An 11,076-nucleotide genomic window follows, 5' to 3' on the forward strand; every position below is an offset into this window, starting at 1 on the left:
GTAGTATCCTGTTTGTCCTCTACTGTTACTGTATCTAGGGACAGCTTGCGGCGTAGTATCCTGTTTGTCCTCTACTGTTACTGTATCTAGGGACAGCTTGCGGCGTAGTATCCTGTTTGTCCTCTACTGTTACTGTATCTAGGGACAGCTTGCGGCGTAGTATTTTGCTTGTCCTCTTGAGTTCCTCACTATTGGCTTTAAGCTGTTCAATGTATCACCTCAGGTGTGTTTTTTTCTCTTTCCCCTTGCTGACCTTCAGGTTCTTCACTTGGTTACGTAGCTGAAACTGTTGTAGTTCCTTCTGATTGACTTTCTGTATGTTGAGGAAAGCCTTGTGGGTACTAATAGCGAGAAATATCTTGCTACACAGCTTACAAGCCCAAGATTCTTCGTCCCATGGGGTTTTAAAAACATCTTCCCTTGCTTTCCCATTATCCTAAGATCCTTTGGTTGATCCTGTACGAGTTTTCCTGGCAATAGTCAAGTCCTGTGTTTGTTTACATCCCGGCTCGATGTACCAGATCCTGGCATATCTGTATTTGATGATTTCTCATCTGGATCACATTTTGTGTAGAGGAGAGGAGTTGACAAATACACTGTTTGCTTACTAATTTCTGTTAAGTAAGTGCCTTTAGTAGCTGAAAACTTACAAAAATACCTCAGCTCAGCCGGAGCTGAGAACAAAAGCGGCCATCGCCATTGACACCGGAAAAAGTATCTGTTATCTTTGTCCAATACAATATAATAAAATAAACCAAATGTTTGTGTCAAATTCTGTTTGTTATTTTATTGCAGACAGCCCTGAATAAATTTTACGAATCGAACTGTGGGCCTGAAAAAAAAGACTGTAAGAGAAAAATGGCTGATGATGGAGAGAATAGTGAATGTCATAAAAAGAAGTCAAGGTATGTTTATTTGCAGTTGCTAATATCAGAAGATTATATTTAGGAAATATATTTTGTTTCCTGACCTGAAGAACTCCATGTGAGATTATGCCGTGGCGGTACACAGTCATCAGTTAATGTTTTTCCTTAAAAAGCTACTAATCCAGAACAGCTGAGTGGATTTTGACAAAATGCGGTCAGGAGCATTGTTTGGTAAAGGGAAGTCAATGTTGTATAAAGAGAATCGCTGAAAGATATGGTGTGCATAATATGGGAATAACTTCAGTAAATCGTATAAATCCTTCCACAGTATGGTTGAAGGGATTTTAAACAAATTTAACGAGGAGTATCCGTGGTCTAAGGGGTCTCAATGTTTTATACCAGTGAAATGTTTGAGCGTGACATTTCTATTATTAGTAAGATATATGTAATCTGTTATGTGGTGTAAAGTAAACATGGGTTGGCAACGAAATTGAAGTCAATTCAGTAATAGCTGTAAGTGTACGTACACTGACTTAGTTCCTATGTATGAGACTTTGTGGCGGGAAATCATTATTTAACTGTCGCAAATATTCATTTAATTTTGAACTTTGAGACATTTCATGGGACACAATATTGCAAGCAGCTCTGTCTGCCTTTCTAAATTGGTGGTACTTCTTGGTGACAGAAGATTGTGTGCACACAAATGGGAGATAACCAAGTGGTTGTACCACTTTGCCCCAGTCAAAACTGACATGCCCGAATATTGTTTACCCTATGTGTAAATACTAAGAAGACTCTGTAAGTCTCATCACAGCTGTCACCCTGTCTAAAGATAACAGAAAAAGGTCCCATAATTACAGAAGCAGTATAATTTATCTACACATCACGTAATTACTATATAATTAATATAACACAATTAAACAAATGTAGACATAAAATGTTTACAATTAAACACCTGTAGACATTAAGGTATACAATTAAACACCTGTAGACATTAAGGTATGTAATTAATCACCTGTAGACATTAAGGTATGTAATTACACACCTGTAGACATAAAGGTATGTAATTAAACACCTTTAGACATTAAGGTATGTAATTACACACCTGTAGACATTAAGTTATATAATTAAACACCTGTAGACATTAAGTTATATAATTAAACACCTGTAGACATTAAGTTATGTAATTAAACACCTGTAGACATTAAGGTATGTAATTAAACACCTGTAGACATTAAGGTATGTAATTAAACACCTGTAGACATTAAGTTATATAATTAAACACCTGTAGACATTAAGTTATATAATTAAACACCTGTAGACATTAAGTTATATAATTAAACACCTGTAGACATTAAGTGATGTAATTAAACACCTGTAGACATTAAGGTATGTAATTAAACACCTGTAGACATTAAGGTATGTAATTAAACACCTGTAGACATTAAGTTATATAATTAAACACCTGTAGACATTAAGTTATATAATTAAACACCTGTAGACATTAAGTTATATAATTAAACACCTGTAGACATTAGGGTATGTCATTAAACACCTGTAGACATTAAGGGATATAATTTAACACCTGTGGACATTAAGGTATGTAATAAAACACCTGTAGACAATAAAGTATGTAAATAAACACCTGTCGACATTAAGTTGTATAGTTTAACATATACATGGTACCTTACAGAGTAGAGGAGTCTGATCCAGAACCACACAGGATTCGACTTCTCTCCTGGAACATTGATGGACTCGATGACGTCAGCATCAAAAGACGAACTAAAGCCGTTTGTGACATCATCAATAAGTGTGTACTTGTTGTAGACTTCAAGCTTTTATCTTTACAAATTCTCAACATAATGGTGAACTTTAAATGTAAACTTGAAGCTCTCATTTTTACAAACTCTGAACATTATAATGAACTTATATTTGAATGTGAAGCTCTCATCTTTCCAAACAAATCTCTATGACTTTAAATGTGAACTTGTAGTTCCCACTTTCACAATGTCTTAACGTAATCATAGTTAATTTTTACCTCGTTAACAGGGAACATCCTCATGTCGTGTTTCTACAGGAAGTGACAGCCCTAACACAAGTAATTTTGGAGTCAGGTTGTCCTACTTATCAGGTCATTACCGGGGGAAACGAGGAATATTACACCTGTATATTACTNATCTGGCTGTCCTACTTATCAGGTCATTACCGGGGGAAACGAGGAATATTACCCCTGTATATTACTGAAGGTGGACCAGGTAGAGCTAATACACCATCAAACCCTACCCTTCCCTGACACACGGATGATGAGGAACCTCCTACTTGTACAGGTAGGTATTCCACTACCCTTCCCCAATACACAGATGATGAGGAACCTCCTACTTGTACAGGAAGGTATTCCACTACCCTTCTCTGACACACAGATGATGAGGAACCTCCTACTTTACAGGTAAGTATTCCACTACCCTTCCCTAACACACAGATGATGAGGAACCTCCTACTTGTACAGGTAAGTATTCCACTAGCCTTCCCCAATACACAGATGATGAGGAACCTCATACTTGTACAGGTAGGTATTCCACTACCCTTTTCTGACACACAGATGATGAGGAACCTCCTACTTGTACAGGTAAGTATTCGAATACCCTTCCCCAATACACAGATGATGAGGAATCTCCTGCGTGTACAGGTAAGTATTCCACTACCCTTCCCTGACACACAGATGATGGGGAACCTCCTACGTGTAGAGGTAAGTATTCCACTACCCTTCCCTAATACACAGATGATGAGGAACATCCTACGTGTACAGGTAAGTATTCCACTACCCTTCCCTAATATACAGATGATGAGGAATCTCCTGCGTGTACAGGTAAGTATTCCACTACCCTTCTCCAATACACAGATGATGAGGAATCTCCTACTTGTACAGGTAGGTATTCCACTACCCTTCCCTAATATACAGATGATGAGGAACCTCCTACTTGTACAGGTAGGTATTCCACTACCCTTCCCCAATACACAGATGATGAGGAACCTCCTGCGTGTACAGGTAAGTATTCCACTACCCTTCCCTAACATACAGATGATGAGGAATCTCCTGCGTGTACAGGTAAGTATTCCACTACCCTTCCCCAATACACAGATGATGAGGAATCTCCTGCGTGTACAGGTAAGTATTCCACTACCCTTCCCCAATACACAGATGATGAGGAACCTCCTACTTGTACAGGTAAGTATTCCACTACCCTTCCCTGACACACAGATGATGAGGAACCTCCTACTTGTACAGGTAGGTATTCCACTACCCTTCCCTAACACACAGATGATGAGGAACCTCCTAGCGTGTCAGGAACCATGCATTTACAGTAAAGCACTTGTTATTAGATTTTATCGACGTTTAGTCAACTCAAGAAAATTTCTAATTCTCTTCAACTTTAGGCTATCTGAAAGCTGTTATTCTTTTTAATAAAATTTGAGTCACCATAGCCACTTTCAATATTCAAATTGACATTTGCTTTTTACCTGAAGTTTGTTTGATGTTTTTATTTTGTATTTATTTTTGTTGACCATTGGTTTGCCCTAATGACCTACCCTGAGTGGATGGGCCGTTAAGCATTGATGGAAAAACAGCCATTGTATTTGTGTAAAGGGAGACAACCATGTTTCTTTTACAACATTATCTTTAGATAACGGGGAATAACTCTTACTTACAGTGTAAAATTAAAGGAGAGAGCTTGGTGCTGATGACCTCTCATTTAGAAAGTACCAAAGATCATTCAAAGGAACGTGTGCAGCAGCTACAAAAGGCGTTTCGTGTGATGCAGAAATCCTCAAAATCTTCTACTGTCATATTTGGAGGAGATCTCAACCTACGTGACAAGGAGGTTAGTAAGAGTTTTACTTATTATTTTATTGTTTATATTCAAAAGGAACAAGATTAAGAGTCTTTCAGTGATTTGATTTTTGGTATATTTTTCACAAAAAATCACACAAAAATCTCAAAAATATCATTTTTGTTGGAATCATATTTTGAATTATATTGGTATGTTAAATCTGGGACCGTATTCATGAAACCGTTTTCATGATCAAACCCAGATTCTGTGATCAAGCCACCTTTCTTGTTCTAGTGACAAAATAAAATCTTTTTGTCAATGTAAAGAAAGAAATTGGAAAGACTTCAAGCTGAATGCTGTTTTCAATGGGTACACCTGACTTTTTGACCATGTTCCATGATATAAGTGAGTTTTTCTTGCTACTTCTTATTCACTGCATTCAAGGATGACATGGCACTAACATTAGTGGTTAGATACAACTTTGCAGCTCCAGGGATGGTGTGTCATGTTTGGAACTTTGATCACTGTCTGATATATAGGAGGGTACAGTCTATATCCCGTGTGATCTGATAACTATTGTTGTTATTTTTAATTGGTTGGTTAGAACACAACAGCATTCGGGATTTGAAACACAAATAAATGTTTTACTGGTTGTGATATATGAACCTTGTACTAGCTGTTTTACTGACATAAAGAAAATGTTTCAGAAAATATTTAATACATGATTAAATTATATTTCATTATTAATAGCAAAGAGAATTATAAACGTTTTTCCTATTCTATTTAGATTCAGTTTTTATGCCCCCCCATCATAAAATGGGGGGGAAGGGGCATATATATAGTGTTGCCCATGTCCGTTTTGTCCCGTCCCGTGATCAAAGTGGTTGTTACTATTTAAAGTATTTATAGAACATCAATCACTGAAACAGACATTTTCTAGATTTGAATATTTAAGTATCACATAACATTATGTTTTTTGATGTTTTACCAAATTATAGCATTTCTAGAGTTTACTTCAGTGATTTTAAAAGAGTGGATTCTACCAAAAGAATTTGATCAATTCAACCCCCCCCCCCCCCCATTTTAGCTCATAAATGTTTTAAGTAGAAAGAGGAATTATAGATAACTCATGTAAACTTTCACTTTGAGAATCCTGTATGCTATGGTATGTGTTTAACCATTAAAATTTTATTTGTTTAGGTGGCCAGTATAGGAGGTCCGCCTCCTGGTGTTCACGATATCTGGGAAAAGACAGGTCAAAGGCCAGAGGCAGCTTACACTTGGGACATGTCTCGTAACGACAACTTGGTCTTCCCTGGAAAGTTCAAGCCCAAGTTACGATTTGACCGTTTGTACATAAGGGGAGCAGAGCCACCTACGATTGAGCCTGTCTATTTGGAACTCGTCGGACTGGAACGTGTAGCTAAGTGTGGGAAGTATCCTAGTGACCACTGGGGACTTTTAACTCACTACAATATCCTTTCCAAGGTCAAAAGTCTTGCTTCCAAGGTCAAGTGACCGTGAAACAACATCAGTATTACTGAACTAGATATACAGATTTTTTCCTGGACTGAAATACGGTTTTCAGATAGGCACAATGTTTGATTATTAATCTACCAGGAAAAAGAAACAAAGAGGGTTGCCTTTAATTCCTCAGTGGGTTAAAGATGTATGTAACCTAAATGTGGTGTACATATTCTTCCCTAAAGAGTTCCTATCTGAAGATATTGTCAAATGTTTCATTTATTAGATACATGTGTTGCTTTTCCGGCGACGGCGTCGTCAACATTAAGTTTTTGTGTTTAAGTTAGTTTCTCTGAAAGTATAAGTGCTACACCAACCAAACTTGCACCATACAATGTAGATGCACCTGAGGTAGTACATCTCAACCCATGCATCGAATACTGAATGTGGCCTACTTTCATGGTCCTTTGACTTTGTCAACATCTCCATCGGCATTAAGCTTTTGCATTTAAGTTAGTTTCTTTGAAAGTATAAGTGCTAGACAAACCAAACTTGGACCAATTTTATGACTTTTTATGTTTTACATGGGCCGAACACTTGCCACAGTATCATTGGCCAAATCTGTCCGGGCCAAAATTGATATTTCAATAATTTCTTATCATACAGAAATAGGGTAGTGAGTGCTTTTCTTAGCTTTTATATATATCATTTGGTGCTGTCGGTGTGTTACACGTTTGACCATAAAAAAGTAGCAATTTCGTTTACAGAAAGTTTGCATAACTAGAAGCGAGATCATGATTTTCTTTATATGCCCTCTCAAAAGTTATTTCCTCCTGTTTAGTAATTTTACATTAGAGTAATTGCCTCGCCATTTCGTGTGAATGCCCAGCCAGCTAAACTGCTAAGATCCTTAAAGTTGTAAATATTAGCCCAAAACAAAAATATCAGGGGTGGCCGGATTTGCCCCGGTGTCCCGTATGTAGATTTTTAGGTCACCTGAGCTTTAGCTCAAGTGACCTATTGCTATCCGTCTTCGTCCGTCGTCATCCGTCGTCCGTCGTCCGTTAACATTTTACATTTCAAACTTAAAGTCAAGTTCTGCTGGGCTGATTGAACTGAAAGTAAGTAGGAATCATCGACTCATGGTCCTGACAAAGTGTTGTTATTTTTCGGGTCAATCAAAATTACAATTTGGCTGCCATTATACTTAACTATTTTTTACTCAAATTGGTACATATTTCAACAACAAAAATAAATACTGTAGGACTCAGGTGACCGTTAAGGCCCATGGGCCTCTTGTTTGTATCATAGATGGATGATAAAAATATATTCACAATATAATTTTAATTTTTGCATCAATGACGCCATTTTCTTCCAGTCAAAGCTAAAGTAGCCATTTGTTCTTGTCCGTAACGTATATGGTGGACCACGCATTGGATAGCGCGCTCGTCTTCACCAAGATGGCCGGTTTCAATCCCGGTCGCCTGCCCGACCACACAGGTTTTCTCAGAATACTCTGGCTTCATCCCAATTTAAGAATTAAATCCTCTGCGTGCTTCCACCAGGACACGAACAAATGAGATAAGTTGGGAAAACATGTTGGGTAATTGCAATAGAAAAAGGTGCATATTACATATCTGACGAAAAGTCCAAGTAAATGTATAGAGATGTAAGTTAAACAAAGAAAAGAAAACAATGAAAACATTGTAATACTTAAATGTAACTGAGATTCTCGTTATATCGATATGAAGTCTCAATTCCTATTCCATCCTGAAACATCGGATTTAATTAGGGCCCTGTATCAGAGATACGGGTGCCCTATAGTAATCACTGTCTGTCTGTCCGTCCACAAATTTTGTTCCTGTTCAAGGTCAAAGGTCAAGGTCATTAGGTTCAAAGGTCAAGGTCAAATTTTACATCTTTTCACTGATGAACATTTTGTTATGACATTTTGAAGCAAAGTTGATCAGAATTAAACAAGGAGTCAACTGACCAAAGGTCAAAGTCATCAGGTCAGGGGTCAAGGTCAAATTTTGCAGCTTTTCACTGGTGCAGTTCGCTATGACATTATGGGGCAAAGTTGTTCGGAATTAAACAATGAGACACACTGAGGTAAAAAGTCGAGGTCAGGGTCATTAGATTCACAGGTCAAGTTCAAATTTTGCATCTTTTCACTGATGAACATTTTGTTATGACATGATGAAGCAAAGTTGATCAGAATTAAACAAGGAGTCAACTGACCAAAGGTCAGGGTCAAAGGTCAAGGTTAAATTTTGTATCTTTTCACTGGTGAACATTTCGCTATGACACTTTAAAGAAATGTAGCTCAGAATTAAACAAAGATTCAATTGACCAAAGGTCAAGGTCACTGTGTCAAAGGTCAAGGTTAAAATTTGTACCTTTTCCCTAATGAACATTTTGTTATGACATTATGAAGCAATGTTGTTCAGAACTTAACACAGAGTCAACTGACCTTAGGTCCAGGTTACGAGGGTTAAGGTCAAGTTTTTTTATTTTTCACTGATGAACATTTTGTTATGATATTAAGAAGCAAATTTGGTCAGAATTAAAGAATAAGTCAACAGACCAAAGATCAGGGTCACTGGGTTAATGGTCAAGGTCATTTGGGTCCAAAGGTCAAAGACAAAGTGGATCTCTGACTTTGACCCTGGCTCATGATTGAGGTGGTATATAAGGTGAAATAAAACAAATCAAAGCTAACAAATGAGTATTGCACCGGTATTTACATTTCTGTTAGCCCAGCAAATATGGAGGTGGAAGGAAACATAACTCACACAATAGTACATGTAAAATGTATATTTTGCTTCCTTGCGATTCTTTTTGAAGTCCAAATATCAAACGTCAAGCTCAGCTATATGTTCTAGTTTCACATTTTGTTACTGTCACCGAGGTTTGACAGGTAAGGATGCCGAATAAAAATTATACCTAGTTTATAAATCAGCACGCCTTGTGAAAAAAGTAATACCGAAAAATGGCGTTTAACTCGGGTTGGTTGTCTGGAAAATTACTGTTGATTTCGACATAAATGCATTATCCATTGTTTATTTTATGAGTGGTCATGCATTTATTAAGTATGTATAAAGACTATAAACAGATTTTCAAAAATGTTAACTGTTTCGTTTATATTTTCAACAAATAGTAATCAAAAGCTGATGAATTTTAGACCCATTGGTTTAATGTCGGCTCTTTTCGAAAATATCTCCCGCTAGAAATATTAACAGAACCTGGTTGATGACAAAAATGATATTCAGAAAATATCTGCATTTTTACTTTTTGTGCCTGTGGCAAAAACTGAAATAAAAACAAGCAAATCCGTGGAATGTATATCCCCCGCTTGGAGGACATATTGTAGGTTAACATTATTGAGGTTAGGTTTAAACATGTGAGTATCGTGCTGTTGAAACATAATGTATAGCTTGAAACTGGAAGAAAAAAAGCCCTATACCTCATTGAATATCCGTAAATATGCACAAATCACATCGGTTGGCAAACTTAGCATGAGTCGGATGTGCAAACAGAATTTCGTTGAAACATCTGAATAATATCTACAGCAATTATTACACGAAAACTAAAGCGTGCCCGAGATGAGTTGAAAGACAGAGGAACACAAACATTGTTATCAAGTTTGAAGGAATTTGGCTAATATTTGCTAGAGTTACTAAGCGGAAACTGCAGATAATGACTTTTTTCGTTAATCAAGGGGCCATAACTCTGCCAGATGGAGTCCGATTCAAGTGCTTGTCAAACTTGGCCGAGCCCTTAATGAGTTGAACCCTGTTACTAAGTTTGAAGACAATCGGATAATATTTGCGGTCATCGCACATGGCCGAGCCCTTCAGGCATTTAACCATGTGAACAAGTTTGAAGAAAATCGGTTAACATTTGTTGTAACTATTGCACGGAAACGAAACGCGGCAGATAATGACGTTTTTCATTACTTAACGGGCCATAACTCCGTCAAATGGGGTCCGCTGAAAGTGGTCATCGAACTTGGCCGAAGATAATAAAATTACAACACTTTCTGGTACTTATTTCTGATATTTTCCAATAAGGAATTATTCAATGATATAAGAATAAAATTTATGACTCCAGCAAAAAAGTTATTTTACTTTATACATTATCATAAACGTTTACAATACTTCGAACCTTGAAATTCCAATTACCTGATTATGATATGACATTTATACACTATCAATACATTATAGATGTACTATAAATACACTTTAAATACAGTATAAATACACTTACAACACGTACATGTATCGTGCATTAACGTCCCAAGCCTCCTTTGGATGACTCTAACGTGAGAAAATCCATGCACACTAGCTCTAGTGGCTGCGTCGTTTGAATATTCACTAATGGTGCCTTCTGAGTAACAGCCTTCCTTGACACACAGCGTCGACAGTTCGTCGACTTGGTTCATTCCCGGCCAATAGAATCTCTCCCGCAACAAAGACAATGTCTGATCACGACCGGGGTGTCCAACAGAATTATTGACACCATATAATGTCTGTTTCCGATAAGCAGATGGTAACACAAGCTGCTTCCGTGTTGCTCCATCTTCTGTAACTCCACGGTACAGTACACCCCTCTCAATCTTCAACCTGTCAAAAGATCGCAACATAGCTTGCTGACTGCTGAACAGAACTTCATATGGCCTTGACCGAATCAAGAAAGATATCATTCACGGATGTAGACTGCTCCCTCCCTCAAAGTGGCAAGGCAATCTTGACAAGATATCCGCATCGGTATTGGTCCTTTCTAGCTTATAAATGATGTTAAAATCATATGCAGATAATATAGCTAGCCACCAATGTCGGGTTGCATCTATCTTGGCAGTGGTCAAAACTCATATCAGCGGGTTATTAATTCCTCCATTAATCTCTAATATGTGG

General features: G+C 37.4%; 1 protein-coding gene across 1 annotated transcript in view; it reads left to right on the forward strand.

Annotated features, from left to right (window-relative positions):
* Positions 1–7,112, forward strand: part of LOC110450609 (tyrosyl-DNA phosphodiesterase 2-like) — a 19,337-nt gene extending 12,225 nt beyond the window's left edge. The window contains exons 2-7 of the mRNA XM_021498219.1: positions 796–905; positions 2,560–2,676; positions 2,916–3,035; positions 3,103–3,193; positions 4,577–4,747; positions 5,897–7,112. Coding sequence (XP_021353894.1) covers positions 796–905; positions 2,560–2,676; positions 2,916–3,035; positions 3,103–3,193; positions 4,577–4,747; positions 5,897–6,214 — 927 coding nt within the window. The 3' untranslated portion in view covers positions 6,215–7,112. The remainder of the gene's footprint in view (positions 1–795; positions 906–2,559; positions 2,677–2,915; positions 3,036–3,102; positions 3,194–4,576; positions 4,748–5,896) is intronic.
* Positions 7,113–11,076: the final 3,964 nt, after the last annotated feature.

Source organism: Mizuhopecten yessoensis, unplaced genomic scaffold (genome assembly GCF_002113885.1).
Source record: "Mizuhopecten yessoensis strain PY_sf001 unplaced genomic scaffold, ASM211388v2 scaffold5345, whole genome shotgun sequence".
In the NCBI taxonomy this organism is placed as follows: domain Eukaryota; kingdom Metazoa; phylum Mollusca; class Bivalvia; order Pectinida; family Pectinidae; genus Mizuhopecten; species Mizuhopecten yessoensis.